The sequence below is a fragment of the Aulonocara stuartgranti genome (assembly GCF_965226115.1).
Source record: "Aulonocara stuartgranti genome assembly, chromosome: 9".
NCBI classification, from domain to species: domain Eukaryota; kingdom Metazoa; phylum Chordata; class Actinopteri; order Cichliformes; family Cichlidae; genus Aulonocara; species Aulonocara stuartgranti.
In genome coordinates, this window is record NC_138960.1 from 15,049,385 (window position 1) to 15,068,379 (window position 18,995).

An 18,995-nucleotide genomic window follows, 5' to 3' on the forward strand; every position below is an offset into this window, starting at 1 on the left:
TGTTGTGCGATTTGTGAAATGATCCAGATATGATTGATGGGCTGGACTGTAAATGGTCGATTTACGGTGAAAGACGTATGTCCTGAATGCTGGGATTTGCATGATGAGATGGCGTCGGGATTTCAATGTCTGAGGCAGATGTTGGAGGATTGATGGATGTTTTGTATTGGAGACGTATGAGGCTGTGAAGCATTGTTGAGCTGTGAAAAATCTGGAGCGCACAACTCTCCACTGTGCAGCGAGTGATGTATCGAGAGCTGGCAAGACGCCCCTGGGAGTCGTTCATTGGGCAGTTCAGGCGACGTGACTCTACGCTAGGGCTGCCACAAACGATTATTTTGATAGTCGACTAGTCACCGATTATTTATGCGATTAGTCGACTAATCAGATCATCATCCACTGGACGTAAAACTACAGCTTATTGCACCAGCAGCATCTGCTCTTATATAACTATCATTAGCTTACAGCTTTAAGCTTTTAAGGTGCTAACTAAAAATAAAGACAAGATGATAGTTTATTCAATTTTAATGAAATTTGCAGATTGTTTTGGTAAAGTTTAATAAACTCCTTGCTATCTAAAATATAACAGGACACCGGAGTATATTCTCCAGCATCTCACACTTCTGATAATCAGCTGTCTGCTTGACGTTTATTCAGCTGTGTAAAAACTATAACTTTAATCTCAGCCAAACCGATTTACTCAGGAACAAATAAAATACTAAAAAAAAAAAAAAGCCAAACAACAACATTTTTAATTTATCTAAGTGACTCATATATATTTAACCTGAGTCGCGAAAGACGGCAGTGGGTTTGAAAACAATTTGCCGGGAGTCCGGTGTTCTCACGGCGCTAGTGACCTAGCCCCCGGCTAGCTATCGAGCTAGTGGGTAACAGACGTCTCCGAAAACGTCGGAGCGCTTTTGAAAATATGTGGTGTCCTGATAAACTGAGCCGATATTTGAGGTTTACACAGCTACATTCTCGGCTGAAAATATGTTAAACGTTTATTTTGTGACCCAGAAAGAATAATAAGAGTAATATTAAAACTAACTAGCTGCCGCCATTGTTGGAAACTGAGCTGGGCTGCGCTATGAATTCTGGGACACAGCTTCTTCTTCTTCTTCGGGGTTTAACGGCAGCTGGCATCCTTGTACATGCAGTGCTGCCATCTTCTGTTTCAGTCCGTTATTACACTCTTAAATCCTGCTATTATTCCTGCGTCTTTTGCGATCTTACAAAGCTTCAAACGACACGTCGACTATTAAATCAGTCGTCGACGATTTTGATAGTCGACGTAATCGTGACTAGTCGACAAATCGTGGCAGCCCTACTCTACGCCTCACCTTTTTGACCTTTTAATGAACTGCAACCAAAGGACTCGCGAGTTTATGCCCTGCTCGGCTCAGGTGTAACCACTGCTTGTCATGTGACCTGTTTTTCCATTTTTATTTAAAGCTTGACAGATTTCAACCATCCGTTCTCCGGTTGGGCTGAAGCCTCGGCTCGCTCGTCACGCAGCCGTGTGCTCAGCATCAGCTAGACACCTGACCCACTTTTCTTTTATTCCAACATCTGGGGCCGTCTGCCTCGATTTGACGCCTTGCGCATGCCTTCGTTATTCATTATGGGGACGTGACACAATCTGTGACAGCTGCTCTTCATGAAGGCATCATGAGAGAAGAAATATAAACAGCAGCAGCATATGGTGCCTTAAATGATGTTACAGATGCTCTAAAAAGATAAATAATAAACAAACAGAGGGTTTATTTTTTTCTCTTTATCTTTATCTCTTTGCACACACATCTTATTTGACTGGGGGACTGAATTAACAGAAGCTAAAAATTAGGCTTCTGCAGTTGTTCTGTGTATTTTTATTTTTATTTATTTATTTTTTTCATATTCTGTGCCAGGTTCTGGCAAACTGAGGCCCGGGAGGTGAGTTGTTAATGTTGTTGTTATCCCGGGAAATGTGCTTTATTTTTTCAGGGTGACCTCTCCTTTTGAACCTTTTGGAGCTTTTTGGGGGACGTTCTGTGGAAATGGCTGCATGCTGTTTTGTGTCTGTAGGGTAGAGGAGTCACAACGCACTCCTGCCGTGATTGAGTTTTTTTTTTTTTTTCCTCTTTCTTTTTTGTACGTAGGACAAAACCCCAAAAGGCATGCAGCTTGATGGTGCAAAGGGAGGAGGAAGAGAAGATAGGTGATAACGGAAAGTTTAGAAGAAGGGCACATAAAAGGTAGATGAGCAGCAGGGGCGTGCATTTGATTTTTAATTATGCTTGAGGCATCAGCCAAACTCTTTGGTCCTGGGTTCCATAGCTTTGAACCATTCCTTGTTACTAGGATACCTGGTACCATATTTTGGAAGTTACTTCAAAGTTAATGCCATGGTGACGAGCCTGCAGAGTAATAATCTGCTGTGTCTGTGAAGCTGAGAAAATATTCATACTAAACCTACAAAATATTTGACTTTAATAACCAGGTTTGAATTTAGTAAAATAAAAGTGTCTCGAGAGCTGTCATGATCAGTAGGATGGTCCGTAACAAAGGATAAGACTGATGCTGATAAACTGTGACTTCATGTGACAGCTCACCTGTCTAGCGTGAAGGAAAGTAACCTTCACAGTCTTGTTTAATGTTAGCTCCTGAGTGATTTTGCCCTCGATGTCCTCGTTCATCAGAATGCATAAATGCACGGATCTTTCTAACTTTAGAAACTCTTGTATCCTGCTGCTCTGTAAAAGCTGTAATGTTGATTTGTTGGCATGTTGTCAAGCCTGTATGCTAAATGTTTCACTCTCTTTGCAGCAAGCTTACCAATGTAAGGCTTAAGAAATGTTAATAGACAAAATGCTATAGATTAACTCAAAAATATAGAGGTGGTTGGCACAGTTTAAAAGTGATTTTTGGCATTAATTCAGATTATTTCATAAGAAAGGGTAAAATTGGGCATAATGAATACAAAGGCAACTGATGTAAGACAAAGTAGGAGACACTGTCCCTATTCCTGGAGACCTTGTGCATCGAAATCTTGCAAAACAAAAAAGTGCATATGTAAAATTACCATTGGATTTATTAAATGTGCACACTGGCCTAGGGGTGGGCAATATATCGTATCTACTAGATGTATTTGGGACTGCATGTAATTCATTGAGGGTTTTTTTTTTTTTTTTTTTAAATCCCACATGTTGCGAAGGCATCACTACCTCCCCCCGCCTAATCGGAAAATGTTCTGCCTGCCACACGTGTTTACCAGATAAGGGGGGGGGGAAATGGCGACAACAGCCCTTTCAGACGAGCGAGGGAATGAGACTAACTGAAGAGGAGTCAGATGAGCTAGTTCCAAATAGAAACAGCACTGGATCAATAATCTGGCAGTGGTTTGGATTTCACAAGAAGAATGTTGAACAAAATGTAATAATTTTCAAGAAATGCCATAAAACTATTTTTGTTAAAGGTAAGAGTACCATGAATTTATTCTACCACCTGAAAAGTCATCCACTGCAAAATGAAGAATGCTTTAAACTCCGCTTTAAGCTCCTGCTTTAAACTTCCCACACACCAAAGAAAATGTCAAATGTTTTTATTTTGAATTATTCTATTTTGTCTCTTAAATTCTTACTTGGTGTACTTTTTGTTGCTTTAAACATTTTTTTGTTAAATGTCTAGTGTTGACCACACAAAGAGATGCACTGTGACAATATTGTAATTTGAGAAAACCCCTGTGTGCAGCTGATGGTTACAAAATGGTTAAAATAAAACATTTAAACTCATTTTGATTTATTTTTTTTTTAATTCAAAGTAGGAAAAAATATTGAATTTTGGATTTGAATGAGGATGCCAGTGCAGTTTTGGGCATTATATGGTTGAGAATAACATTTGTTTTTGGAGGTTATTTGAACATATCATGATATATATCGTGTATTGTGGAGAAAAAAAAATACACTGGCCTATTTTGCTCTTTAACCAACAGATTTCTATAATCTGCATACACTTTTCATACCATTTATACACTGATACAACCCCATTTCCAAGCAGAGAAAGTGGTGACAGTGTTGTAAGAAAGTAGTTTGGACATCAAAGTTGATTTTAAAAAAAGACTAATAGACAACAGCAGGTATTTTACTGCCCATGAAAACAGGAGAAAAAAATCGACAAGTCAACTAATCTCCACGAAATGGCTAAAATTGAGCTCAGCTACTAGATGAAAGATTGACTGTACAAATATTGTGTATTTTTCTGAGCCCTTTGAAACCATCAGTCACATTCTTTAATAATCAGATCAAGTTGCTAAAATGTGTTGCACTTTCTGCCGTAGGTGGCATTGCAAACACACTGTCCTAGATCAGTTTGCAGAGTGTGGCTAACGTTCTATTGCTCCACATAGACATTGTTCCAACTGAGTGTTTAAATATCAGTAAAAATCTGATTCCATCATTTTAGTACTGCAGATCCTTGCTGGTTCATGCTTCTGCTATGTTTATTTTCCAACTCGCTGTCAATTTCCTCTCACAGAAAGATGGAGGGGAGCTTGTTTCTGTTGGATATCCCTCTGTTAGTCGCCAATGGCATTATAAAAACTTAGAAGCAACAGTTTACTGGTGTAAAACATCCATTAAATATGAATATCTAGCTGACTAGTATTTAGCAATATTTAATCATCTAGTTGACTAGCGAGCTTTAAAACAAAAAGCAGCCATGTTTACATGGAAACGAGTAACCAGATCAAAAGCCTGACCAAAAAAAAAGCTTAATGTAAACACACTAGTTGGAAGATACTGACCTGATCACACTTGTTTGGAGCGAAATTTCTGTCTGATTAAGGCAGGTGGTTTATACAAATCATTAATTAGATTGGATGTAAAGACGCCTTTGTATGTTTGATGTGAAATTATTGTGGTTTTTCTGGGAAGTTAGACATTTGTATTGTACAATCACACATGTAATTTTATTGTATTGTAACTATTTGATGTGTCTTCTGGGTCTAAAAGGTTAGGGCAATCCAGAAGAGCCATAAATCTGCTTTCTTTCTAATGACTAGCAGGTGCAGCCACTGCAAAAGGTTATTTTGGTTTACAGAAATCTTGGGGAAAAATGGTCCTTGGGCTCCACTGATCCCTGGCCTCAGTAAACGCCAAAGCAACGTGATGTTCATGTTTTTAAAGCGGGATATGCTTTGCCATGTTACAGACAGGCTGTCAGCCTACGAGTGTCTAGTGTCCTTGGTTTCTCAGTCAGATCTATCAAACATGTTCAGATTGATGCTTTACAGCTGGATTTGCCAAGTGATGTGTGATATTGGGATAAAATATTTCATGATTCAAAATTTCATGTTAAAATTTGTTTTCATTGGAGGTTTTTTATTTTATTTTTTATTTTTAAATCCACCATGTATGAGTGACTGAGCTTTGCGCCAGATGATGCCAGTCAGCCTTCCCTTCCATCCTTCATCATTAGTCCACTGCTCCACATTTTGAGTCAAGTCTTTCTATGCTGCAGCTATTTAACGGTAATAAAGATGTACTGTCTTTGGATTCCCCAGTGCTCACTCTGTTCAGCTCTGCCAGCGAACCTGTCCTCGTAGCCAGATTTATATGCTTGGCAGCCATTCCTCGGATCATTGTTGGACATAAAACAAGCCATGGGTGGAGGGTTGGAGGTGGAGAGGATGTTCAAATGAATAACTTTTATTTCTTTTCTTTCATTTTCACCCAGAAAGGAGTCATTCCTGAGATTAGATGTCACACATGTGATTGGTTTTGGTATTAATAGACTAGTCTGTCATATATGCTGATATTATGTACTGCTTTTTATGCAGTCCACAACAGGAAGGGAACATTTATGAGAATTTCACACATGCTCTCCAGAAGACGACTAGCAAAGCAGTGAAAACCAGGGAGTCTGCAGCAGCATTCCTACACCGTCTTTTACTCCATCTCGCAAAAATCATCTACCTGGCCTCTAATGTGTCTTTACTGCTGCCAGGAAGCACTACAGTGACTTTAATCCCTCTTTTCCTTTTTTTCCCTCTACCTGTTTTTAAGTCTGAGTCAGCGCTCAAACAGAATGACAAACTGGGCCCAGCCGCCTTCCCTTCTGCTGCATTAGACGTCTCAGTGGCTGTGGATCACGATGGTGGGTGGCGAGGCTTTGCCCAGCACCTTGCCGATGGGGAGGTTGATGGTTGCATGTGGAGCAGCATGAAATGACCCTTTTGATGCACACACTTTATAATAATAATAATGGATTAGATTTATATAGTGCTTTTCAAGGCACCCAAAGCGCTTTACAATGCCACTATGCCACTTTAAACACACACAAACATAGAGCTTAGTGTGGCTGTGGGTCAAGATGTTATAGTTTTCTTGTTTTATACATTTAAATATGCAGGTTTTAGTTGATTAAAAGCAAAATCCTGAAGCGTTGTTTTGATTCAAAGATTTTTGCAGATGTGTACAGAATACGTTCATTTTTATGAACATGTTAAGATCGCAATCAATTAAATAGACAAGTATGCATTTTTGGAAGTCTTTAACGTTGACTGCTTAAGGTGGTAGAAAAGGTCCTTTTAAGGGTTTTGGTGGCTATTGTAGGGCTGTGCGATATGACAAAAATCCCATATACCAATATAAGACATATACATAGCCCCTCCTTTAGGAATAAGGTCCTCGATTTGTTTTGACTGGTCTTTCTGTCTCAACAGGGTCTCAACAGGATCTTCAGCTTTATTGTGAAAGGTTTATGTGGAAAATAAATAAGCGGAGGCGGAGCCACACACTGGGTTTAACTTCATTGTTGCTAACGACAAAGCGTAAAAACAGCCGTTTGTCCGTCCGTAGTGTAGTTATTTTAAATATAAGAGAAAGGGGGAACTTTAAGAAATTAACATAGCTACTACAGTGACCGTCAAAGCGATGAAAAAATATAGCTGTAAACAGTTTATTTTGCGACACCATGAAAGAAACAAACGGTCAACGTCTTTATATCGTCATCCGATATATATATCGTTATATCGAACAGCTCTGGGCAATTGGTAAAAAAAAGAAAGAAAGTTGTTGTTGTTTTTTTAACATATGAATGCTATGCTTGTAGGTTTTGCATGTTATTTTTTTCTCAAAGATGATTTTCTGTTTTGTAAATCTATACACTCACCAACCACCTCATTAGGTGCATCTCGCTAGTACCTTGTTGGACTTCCCTTTTGCCTTGAGTGCTGCCTTAAATCTTCACAGGATAGATTGAACAAGTTGCTGGAAACGTTCCTTGGAGGTTTTGATACATGATAGCGTCACACAGTCACGCACGATGAAGCTCTCCCATTGCACCACATTCCAAAGCTGCTCTATTGGATTGAGATCTGGTAACTGTGGAGGCCATTTGAGAACAGTGAACTCATTGTCATGTTCAAGAAACCAGTTTAAGATGATCTGCTCACAAATCCCTGATTAAGTTATCTATGTTGGTGTTATTTTGAGCTTAATAAGGACACATCAGCTGGAAGTGGTATATTATTTATTTAGGTTCCCATCAAGGAAAAACTCTGCCAGCGTGAAACGACTTAATCAAAGGCTCGTTAATGAATTTCCCTGAATCTTTCTAAAGGTCATGCTGGTGATCTGCAGCTGTGTGTGGCTCACAGCAGGTTTGAAAGACAGGATGACAAGTCATTTAAAGAGCAGGAAAGAGTGGCTAAACATGATTGACCAGCTGCTTTGAAGGCAGTGGATCTATATTGTGGTCTTTTTTTGTGTACAGCTTTTAAACATTCAGACAGTGTTGCTCTTGCTGCTGTGAGAGATGCGTATCATTTGCGCTTTCTCGGAAACATCATGGTTTATTTGCTGCAAGTCTTTGATGAGCTGTAATAAATTATTTATTTATTTTTAACAGACAAATTGAACATTGTGTTTGAAGCGCACTTCAAATCCAGATCAAATCCAACTGGAGCCCATCAGTGGCTTTTAGGTAAAAAGGAAAAAAGTACTCCTACTATGCATATATTATTTTAAAAGCCTGTTGTATTGGAAGTAAACCAAATAATGAAAGCAGGCATGTCAAACGCATCAGGTGTCTCTTCTCTTTCGGCTCCAAACCCTCATTTGTCTTTGCCTTAATGGGACAGCCGATTGTTTTCCTCCTTGTGAGCATGTTTCCACACAATTTGAATTAATTGGATTGTAAATTGATCCTACTTTGGAGCCAAAACCCTGGAAGCCGTAGCTTTGGCTGCGTACAACGGTTTAATCTGAATACTAAATGTTATTAAAAGCCTCCCCTGCTTCGCCCGTGTAGGACAGTGTGTACCTGGTAATGAGAAAAAAGCCCAGAGGGCTTATTGCATTCATTGTGCAACAGCATGGTATAATTCAGTAATTGATTGCCTTAGTGCCTGCATGTTGCCGTAATGTTTTCAAGATAAACACTATGACGTAGTTCCCATTAAATGGCTCTTTTGGCTCATGCTAACTTTGCATTTACCACCTCTGCTTGGAAGTATCCCCAGACGGTGACCTCTTATGCAGGCAGCAAAATGGCCATCCCAGGCAGCTAATATATGTATTTACTTTGGATCTGTCAGAATGGCAAATATACACAAGGAATCATGTAAAAACCAGCTTTCTAGAAAGATAGTTTTTGGAACCTTTTTGTGACAACCAATTCAGAGGCATGTGGTACCTTTTACAGAAAGGCAATGAGAGCTAAGAAACACAGATAACTTTATTTAAAAAGAAAAAAAACAACAACCATGTTAAGTTAAACTTTGTACATTTTGGCCAACCAAGTGGTTTCACAGCTGCTAATCAAACAATTATAACAAGTTATTAAGTTGGTTACGTCATACAAGTTGGCCGAGGTGGTCAGTGAGAGAATGCTCATTTGTTACAACGATAAATGAAAGCAGTTGTTTACTTGCCAATGCTAGCTTTGTTTCACACAAAGCACAGAAGGTAACTGATCTGAGAGCAGTGAAAGCAGAGCCAGCAGTGGCTTAGCTAGCATGCTAATCTCCGACAGTCTCCCGTCACAGACCAGAGGTTTATCCACACTTCACATGTGCAATCAAGCTTTTATTAATAGGAGATGGAGACAGACAAGTCCATGAGATTTTAGTAGTTCTGTAATCAAGTTTGCTTCCAGAGACAATATCCAACTGCAATCACAAGATGGCAGAGATCTAAAGGATAGATGCGATGAGGGATGAGAGAAGCTTTATGACAGAATACTGTTTGAGATGAAAGAAGATTTCTTTCACTTAATTTAGGCCTATTTATTTAGAGTCCACTGCACAAGCACTTCCTGCCTTGCTTGCTCTGATAGAATGTCAACGTTCAAATCTTTATAACACAGGTGGAGTTTGCAAAGTTAGCATAATCAGTGAAGTTATAATCGCACAATATTGAAAAATCTCGGTTGAAATAAAGTTGCAATATACTTAAAACAGAGAATTTGGTGCTTTACTTTCTTTCTTTTTATTGGTTAAATCAGCATTGTGTAAAACAGACTGTAATATATGGATGTCCACATCTCTACACCACACATCAGTTAAACATGTTTTGCAGTTTCAATGCTGCCATGTACATATCTCCTAGTTAGCTAAGCAACAGATGCATAAAATACTAGAATTGCAGCCAAAAACGGCCTCCAGTGGAATCACAGGTAGTATAAAAAGAGGGATGTTACCACTTCTTGATGAGAGGTGATTAGATAAGGAGTATATCCTGGTGACTGACACCATGGACTTGACTGACCTAGGGGTTGAGGACCATTTTCTCACAAACATCTATAGGGCCGAAGTCCTTTTACAACCACAGTTATTGGCCCCTGGTAGCTTCACTTTAAAGACCTTTATACTATCTGTGGTCGGGAGACTAGTCATTGAAAGCAGCCAAGCAACAACTCCAGTATTGAAATGGATAAGCTATTAAAAACAAACCAAAAAACAACAACTCTATAGAGTTGTCCTAAAAGAGAAGATAAAATAAGAGACATTTATAGTGTTTTTCACTGTATCAATCTCTGTATTTACGACGATGTTTGTGCAAGTTTTCCCATGAATTAAGGAGGACATAAGGTACAGACACACAAATATTCATACATATATATACTACAATGATGATTATGATATGACTATATGGAAGTAGAATAACTTGTCTACTAATCAGAAGGTTATTTGTTCGATCTCCCTCCAGTCTCCATGCCAATAATTCTTGGGCAAGAAATCAACCCCAAGCTGAATGTTTGTAAATGTTAGATAAAAAGAACTTAAACATAGAAAAAAAGTGCTTGGATGAATGGATGAATGTGGCATGTTGTACAAAGTTCTTTGAGTGCTCAGGTAGAGTCGAAAAGCGCTACATAACAACATGTCCACTTAACCATTATAGTAGGATGTACTGTTTTTAAAGCTAGGCAGTCACCTGAGACTATTATGAAGGTGCCACATGTTTTATATTAACATCCCTTAAAGACCTTATTATCCTTGGTGAGCAGGTTTTTCCTGTGTACACTATACATGTACTTATTAATATTCTGCTCCCAGTAGTAAGAGCTCAGTGTGATGTTTGCATTATATGAGGAGCTCATTGACCTTAATTTGCATGCATCCTTTGATTGATGGTATTTACCTGCCTTTTTATGAATGGCCTTTTTATAGCTGGTGCTCTCCATGAGAACATGGATGAAGTGTGGACTGAAAGATGAACGATTTTTCCCCCCCCTCCTTTCTGTCTTGCACTTTTCTTAAGATCACATTTAGCTGTATTTATAAAAAAAAACAAAACAAAAAAAACAATGAGAAAAAGGACTTAAATGTGTCTGGTCTGCTTTAGCTCATTTTCCATTCCCTCTAAACCTTGTGTTTGTTCACTTTTGAAAGCTCTCTTTCCAAGAGAGTGAAGTTCTTCTATCAAAAACACATTTCATTTCATTTTAAACCCCTCCCCTCACAGACACACACGTGGCATCTTATTTTGCTCCACCGGTGGCAGAATTTTAATTCTCTCCTTGCAAAACCTCTTCGCCTATTGTGCTTCACTATTCAGAGTACAGCGCTGCTTCTTCTCATCTCGCCAGCTCTGCTTACACAGCCAAAGCTCGAAGGAGCGAAAGACGCTCCCCACAATGTAGATGACAGGATAAAGGGAGAAGGAGACGGAGAATGAATGAGGAAGGGGAGCGAAAAGAATGGAGAGAGTGATAGAACGCGAAGCAAAAAGGCCAGGGAGGGAGGAGAAGCCATGTCTCCTTTGTCTTGACATTTCTCTGCGTCTCTCCTCTGGGAATGAACACCTCGATATAAATGTTCCACACGTAAGCTTGAGTGGGATAGGAGGAAGAGGAGGAGGGCTTGTTTGATGTGCATTAGTTATTACAGAGTCTGCGTATAATTTGGTTTGGGGTTGATGTAATTAAAGGGTTCGGGCCTCAGCAGTTTTCCTCAGACTAATTTGTTTAGGAAGTGCTGATTCCCCCACCGGCCGCCGGTGACGATAGAGTGACTCTGCTGCAGCTGTTGCTGGTGGTCATGGCAACAGGAGGGCCCACAGGTGTCCATATTGATATCTCTGTCGAGCTAGCTGCTTCCTCAGCGGGACTGCATTCACATTCAGCACTTTGCAGCTGGTGCTGTTAATCCACACAGTGGCTGGAAAGGACATCCACCTGCTAAATTCTCTAAGAGATGAGGTGGTATTTGGAGGGCGGTACTCATTTACACCTGGGAAAAGGTTATATCCCACTAATAAAATTATATTAACTGCTTATAAAAACTAAAAAGAAATCATGCTAATTAGTGAGCCTTAAGCCTGAATTGCTTTCCAGACGGTTAGCCGTGTACCTCCTGAACAAGCAGCAGCAATTAGACCTGAACCTACCAGAAATTTCAGTTCCTCTAGTGGCCACCTGAGGCTGGCCCCAAAAGTGAGTGAATCCCCAGAGACTCCCAGGTTAAAATTTGGACATTTAGACAAAGCATGTTACAAAAAACTGTTTTTCGATACTTTCCCTTTTCATGATCACTCTGATCTTGATGCTGGAGGTAGGGACGTGGTGTATTTGACTGACTGGTATCTGCCAGCTCACTAATCTGTGGACCTCTTTTAATGGATTGACTGATTTTGTGGTTGGTTTGTGTGATACACACCATCCTAAATGTTTGTGCTTCAGTTTTGATGTGTGAAATTCTCATATTTTATTGGTCTGTTACTTAGCAGTAATTTGCAGGTTTCCCTGTCTGTTCTTTGTACCTGTGCAATTCATAGTAATTTACCTTCTCACACAAAGGGTGACAGCCTGGTGGCTATGTTGTCTTTTATATACAGTTTATGCTCCTGAAGCAGATTATATAAAAAATGACACTAAGATGAATTTTTTTGTTTCTTTGTTTTTCAGACAAAATAAACACAGGACTCTGACGACGCTGGTGAGTGAAGTTTATTTAAGTAGAATTAGATTTGTGCCCTTGTGTTTTTAACTTTTAGTAATTGTTAATGAACATTTTGCATTTCAGATGTGAACTTATGATGTGTGAAATGCAGCATGCTAAAAAAAATTTGAGAAACAGGGATGATTTCTGCTTATTTCATAGTAACCTTTAGGTTCTATTAATTTCACTGGACTACTTTTTATATTAAAAAGTATTTTATTTTATTCCCAATTCTTTCATTGACTTTCAGTGATGGTTCCCATTAGTTTTACAAGTGTACCTTTGGTTTTCATTATTATCTTTTTCTTGATGCATGCTCAATCATCCAGGTAAGTAAATCCTAAAACGTTGATTTTGTTCATTGGGGCATTTTCAGTGGAAGAAACGTTTTGTCGCTCATCCAAGTGACTTCTTCAGTTTCAGCTGACTGCAGGGTTCCCCAAGCTTATAAACAGTACATTTGCAGAATGACTGAAACCAGCCCAATTAAAGAACAAAGGGCTGTGAGGTCAGTTTTTTTGATCATTAATATGGAAATTGTCCACTCAATTAATCACTGGCCATGAGGACCATTCACAGAGAGTTGGGGAATTGTGATGGCGATACTCAAAATAAACAAATAATAAATAAAATAAAAACATTTATTCACTGCGAAAAAGAATAAAAAAAAAAAAATCTCAATTTTGGTTTCATTATAACACTTTAAGTTTAATAAACAGGCAAGTTGCACTGAGATGATGCAACGCTTGCAGAGACATGGACATTGCATAGACTTGTCTGAATAACAAGTGCTGAATTTTGTAATATAATCTGCCATGCTGCAAGCATGACACACCCACAGAGTAAAGGCAGGAGGGCCACCCCAAAGTAGATTTCCAAAGAGTCTGAGGGAGGGAGATTTGAAGAAACAGGAGACAGGAAAACTGCTCGTTTCTGACAGAAGATGAGATGAGCTGCACAAAGAGCTAAAAGTTCACTTTTAAAAGTTCTTATCCAATATTGTGTCAATATGTTATGTACAAACTGCATGCTGGTACCTGATATGATTGCAAAAATGACTGATTGCACAAAAAGCTAATTTGCCTTTTTGTGTTGTTTTTCTGTGGAAAAATCTAACGAGCTAATCAGCCTTAATCACAAAATGAGGCTGATGAGATGTGTCATTCATTTTTTGTTAACTACAACAACATGGGTTCCCTCCAAATAAAAATCTGGCACGTGTTACAGTACAAACACATTCTTGCTTGCAGGAAAGGATGAGTTGGATTTGAGAAGTTGTGAGTGCTGGCAGGGTTTTGGGTTTGTGCGAGCATCACGCTTGTGGTTTTCTTTGATTTAAAGCCTCACAGTCTGGCGGGGACAGCTAAAGTAAGCGTGCTGTGTTCACGTGCACTTGATGTCACCTTGCAGGATTTCTCTGGGCATTAAAGTTGACTCATACTGGAGTCTGGAGCTGCGGGCATGTGAAGTTCAGCTACAGAGATCATGATGAGTCTCAATTCAGCCTGAAATGAAAGTGCAACTTTTTGAGACGTGAACTCAGTTTCTCTGTGAAAGCATCTTCATACTCATGCAACTACATGATTCTTACTAGACACTGGTTATATCTTAAAATTGCTGCCATTATTTCTTATAATTTTACCATTTTGCAGTAATAAGTTCTTCAGTTCTGCTATGGCAGACTGCAGCTTTTGGGATTGGTTTTCTCTGCGAGGTATTTGATGAAAGCAAAGCTTTGCCTACATCTCGAGGCCTAAACTCGGCAGGTTGAGAACCGATCCTGCTGCTCTGCTTCCTGCCGATGATAATCTGTCCACTCCTCGGGTGGCCTGAATGAGAGCAGGAGCCGGCTGACAGATCAAACAAACCACCTCCTTGCTTTCCTGCTTGATTTTCTGGGAAAATAAATGGTTTTCAGCTTTGCTGACAAAGAAAATCACAGGTGGAAAACAGTTGCTAACTATGTGCAGGTGGAGTTTTCATTTTGTGAGCTGCAGGTCTGATAATCACTGAATCTGTAAGTGGTACTGATAAATTCTCAAGTCCTCTCAGGAAATATTTAGATGGACTTGCTGTTTTTGAAATCCTGGAGGCATCCACGGATGTCCTTACGTGGCCTCCCCTGATTGTGTTTACTTCATGCTGGACCAGGCAGGTGTTTCATGTATAAATTATGCCCATTAGCTCTAACTAAATCGAACACAAAGAATAAAAGATGTTTCCAGCCTTCTCTAATTCAAATGGCTTTGTAGATTTACTCTGTTCAGTCATGCATTTAGTGAATCTCCTCTCAGTGCAGAGAAAGCTGGCTCACCCGTAATAATCTTTTGTTGGCCAACTGTGTTTTTAAGGCCACCAAGCTGCTAACCATGAGTGCACCATTAGTACTCATGGTTAATTCTCTTTTAATGCCATCTGGAGCAACCAGTTACACAGATTTCAGCTCATTCAGTTTGAGTTTCACAATTAAAGTATGGGAACACCAGGTGATAGAAAAACATCATTAATAATCCACAAGGATCCACTCCAGGAGAGTGGGGTTTAACTCCCAATGCTTATGCTTTCGTCTAATTTGTTGTTAGATTATTTTTGTGGTAAAGTGGACTTTGTTACAACGTTAATCACATTAATAGCTCTATTTTCCGAGATACCAGCTGACAAGTCCAAACTCATGGAATATACTGCGTGCCTGCAACCCTGAAAAGAAATGCAGTGTTTCCCGCACAAAGAGTTTTTCAAATTTAAATGTAACAATAATAAGTTGTGATAATCCTAAAAACCAACTACACCCCACGATTCAACAGCTGTTAGAACTACCTTCAACAGCTCTCTTAAGATCTTGTCACATCATTTAAACCAGCTTAATATCTGGCTTTGACGGGGTCATTGCAACACCTCAATTCTTGGGTGACTCAGTCACTGCAAAGTGTCCGGGTCCTGTGGCTGCAAAACGGGCCCAAATCATCACCCCTCAGCCACAGCGCTGACAGTTGGTGTGCAGTGTTTCAACTGACAGGATGTGGTTGGTGATGCTGTCCACTATCACCCAGCATCTTCACTCTGGTCTTGCCTGTCCAAAGGACATTGTTGAAGAAGTCTTTCTTTCTTACATGACTGTATTTTTGGCTGTGTGAAAAGAAATGCAGTGTTTCCTACACAGATTTTACATGGTATGACTCCACAGGTATATTTGGTGATGCATTTTCTTAGGAATTTTTTTTATTTTTATTTTTCCAAATTTTGATAACATGTTCCACAGTAGAATTAAAAAGTTTAGTCGCTGCGAAACCAGCAAGCCTTTGCTGTTCGTCTATTTTGCTACTGTAAGGAGGACACACTGGAGATGCCATCAGCTGGCTCTCCAGTGAGTCTCGTGTCACATGGCTTGAGCCTTCACGGCCTGCTGCAACATGGTTGAAGTTTCAAATAATGAGGTAAGCCTATGTAGATGTAATCCCTAAAGCTTTGGCTTCACACAATTTTTTTTTATTTTATTTTTTACATTTTTTATATGATGTCAAGGACGGAATAGGATTTCTTTGGACTGTAAAGCATGCAAAGCTACTCTAGAGTCCAAGACGAATGAAAAATGAGCATAATAGGCCCCCATTTAAAACTTTTTTTTATGAATATAATTGTGTTGAAGTAGCTTCTTCACTCCAATCCTCTAATTGAACTGCATTAAAATGGCTTCACATATCTCTGTCCATGTATTGACACTTAAATGCTCTTTAATATTAAAGCACTGTAGCTTACAGTATAACATGTATGCTATGTTATATCATACTGCCATAAAAGTTGCTTTCAGATCATTTTTGTAGTGGAGTTCATATGAAGGGAATACGAAAGAATTCATGAGACTTTGTGCTTAACTGTGTGCGTGACAGCAAGTTAACATGGCTACGAATATGAGCTCCAGAAATATATATGACCCATATTCATGTCTTGTGGGACTGTCTTCACTCAGTTCATCCTCCGGTGATGTTTTCAAGCTTGATGTATGTCTTTCTTGCCGGCGTCTCATATCTCATTCGTGCTCGTTGTACTCTCTCTCTTTTTTTTTTTTTTATCCCCCCCCCCCCACATGCTGTCAGTGTGTCCCTTGGCCTGTTGATTGAAACATGCCCGCAGTCTGTCTGACGACATTCGATGCCAAGTGGCTGATTTATTTGCTCTGTAACACACCGATCCTCCTGCTGTGAAACCCCCCTCCACTCTGCTTCCATTTGAGGAATCTTGGAGTGGATGTGGTGCATTTCATCAGACATTGACTCTGTAAAACAGTTTTCCTCCTTCTCACTTCTGGCTGCTGAGCTGTCACTTGCTGAGATGACATTGTGCTCTTCATTGACTGCACCTTTGTGTGTTTGTCTGGTCCTTTGCAACGGTCTCATCGGATGTCATGGCCATTGATTAACTCGACAGGCCTCGTCAGAGCTTGTTATCCCGTCCATTTTCTTGCCAACTGCTCGAGTCATTAACATTTAGGTTACTGCGCAGAATGCCTCAGCAGGTGTTAATGTAGCTCATTTTCCTCACCAGCGTCCATCCACACCTGTGCTGCTGTCCGAGAACAGCGTGTGCTGTGCAAGTGTGATAAAGAAAAGCAGCACATCACAAACACTCTGAAGTCTGTGCATCTTACAAAGGACGAAATTAATGATTGAGTCACTTTCTGATGCTTTGTTAATCAGCTGATTGCATTTGGGTCGCAAATCCTCTTCAGTCAACTCTTAAAATAAACTAAATGACCAGCTGAAATCTGTCCATCCGTATGTCCATCCACTCAATCATCCATCCATCCATCCATCCACTCACCCATCCATCCACTCACTCATCCATCCATCCACTCACTCATCCTCCCACTCACCCATCTACCCACTCATCCACCAATCCATCCATTCATCCACTCAATCATCCATCTATCCGTCCGTCCGTCCGTCCATCCATCCATCCATCCATCCACTCAATCATCCATCTATTCGTCCGTCCGTCCGTCCGTCCGTCCGTCCGTCCGTCCGTCCGTCCGTCCGTCCACTCACTCATCCACCTACTCACCCATCCATCCATCCACTCACCCATCTACCCACTCACCCACCCATCCATTCATTCATTCATTCATCCACCAATCCACCCATCCATCCACCAATTCGTCCGTTCATCCACTCACCCATCCGTTCATCCATCCACCCATCCATTCATCCATCCATCTAGTACTGATTTTCTGGGTTGTGGTCATGGCGGCAGTAGCTGGCAGAAAACTCCAGACCGCCCTCTCACCAACAGCTGCCTCCAGCTCGTCTACGGGAAAAACGTAATCTTTCTGGTTTGCCCTGGGTCTACCTCACAGCCTCTTCTTGCTCTATGCCAGGGAATACACTGCTCATCCATCCATCACTACCCTATGACCACATAGATTGACCGGTAAATTGTCAGCAGCTCTCTTTACCACCGTTCCTGTAAACCATCCGTTTGTCAATCACCCACTCATGAACAAGACCCCGAGATACTTAAACTCCTCCACTTCTATTAGAACTACATTATCTACTACTGTATCAGACAAGGTCATGTCTGTTTTATACAGTTATTATATACTACACTGGGCTACAATTAAAGTTACAAAATGCGCTTTAAATTTTGAACTGGGTCAAATTTTTCTGCACCCCCCCCAAAAAAGAGAGAATACGTAGGACAAATTAGAGGATCTCATCCAGGCTGGTTTGTGACTGTTTCTCTTTGGTGTAAGCCACTGCAATGATGTCACAGTGTATAGGAGAAAGTGGTGCACTCAAACACAGGGAAATCTTTGTACATAATATTTACATATCACCTGACGTCTGCAGGCTAAAGGACTGTTCTCCTGGCTTCTCTTACCATGGAGGTGTTTCTTTAATACAAGCTACATGTTGTTGACCACTACAGCCACAGCTCTCTCTGTCAGCTGCAGGTCTTTCTGGAAACCAATTGTTTCCCCAGGTTGTCCACTGCCAAGCCCGAGAATTGGCTTTACAAAAGGAGCTCTATGAGGCTGAACCAATTTCATCAAAGGCACCTTGAAAGCATGTGTGCACAGGTAGCCTTTCACATGTTTGGCCTCAGGAGACACCACTGAAGGTCAAGCGTGTCAGCTGTGAATGTGCAATATGTGTGTTTGTGTGTGTCTGTGTGTTTTGTGTTTGACATTTGCCTTTTTTTTTCTTTTTTTTTTTTTTAATAGTAGCTCACTCAGCTGCGGGGCTCTTGTGTGTTGCACTGCTTTAAAGAGAGGGGTGATCTACAGGAGAGAGTGGTGCTGGAGGTGGAGGTAATCAGGGGTTTGTCAGCGGTCGTATCTGTGTGATGTCTGTACAGGTCAAAGGTGCGTCATTCAGCTCATGTGGATGTAGAGACAATGACACGAGCCTCTCTGCCTCTAGTGTTGTTCTTTGTCTTTCCCACTAACTACCCCCCACTCTCTGTTACATTGCAAAGGATTGTAATACAAGATGGATTAACCTCCCGTTAGGCTAGAATACAACAAGCAGCTGAGACTATTAGAGAATTTTTTTTACTGCAGTAGAGACTTTCATTA

The 18,995-nt window shown here is 40.3% G+C and overlaps 1 protein-coding gene across 12 annotated transcripts in view; it reads left to right on the forward strand.

Moving 5' to 3' along the window:
- Nucleotides 1-18,995, forward strand: part of rnf152 (ring finger protein 152) — an 86,651-nt gene that overhangs the window by 39,688 nt on the left and 27,968 nt on the right. For 7 of the 12 annotated variants that reach the window (XM_082547504.1, XM_082547505.1, XM_082547502.1 and 4 more), the window contains one exon: nt 12,391-12,421. The exons of 1 other annotated variant lie outside the window; for it this stretch is intronic. In XM_082547504.1, the coding sequence (XP_082403630.1) occupies nt 12,391-12,421 (31 nt within the window). Of the gene's footprint in view, nt 1-2,141; nt 2,238-12,390; nt 12,422-18,995 lie in introns of all 12 variants that reach the window. 4 more of the 12 variants (XR_014279038.1, XM_082547503.1, XM_082547507.1 and 1 more) reach the window with 1 other exon arrangement.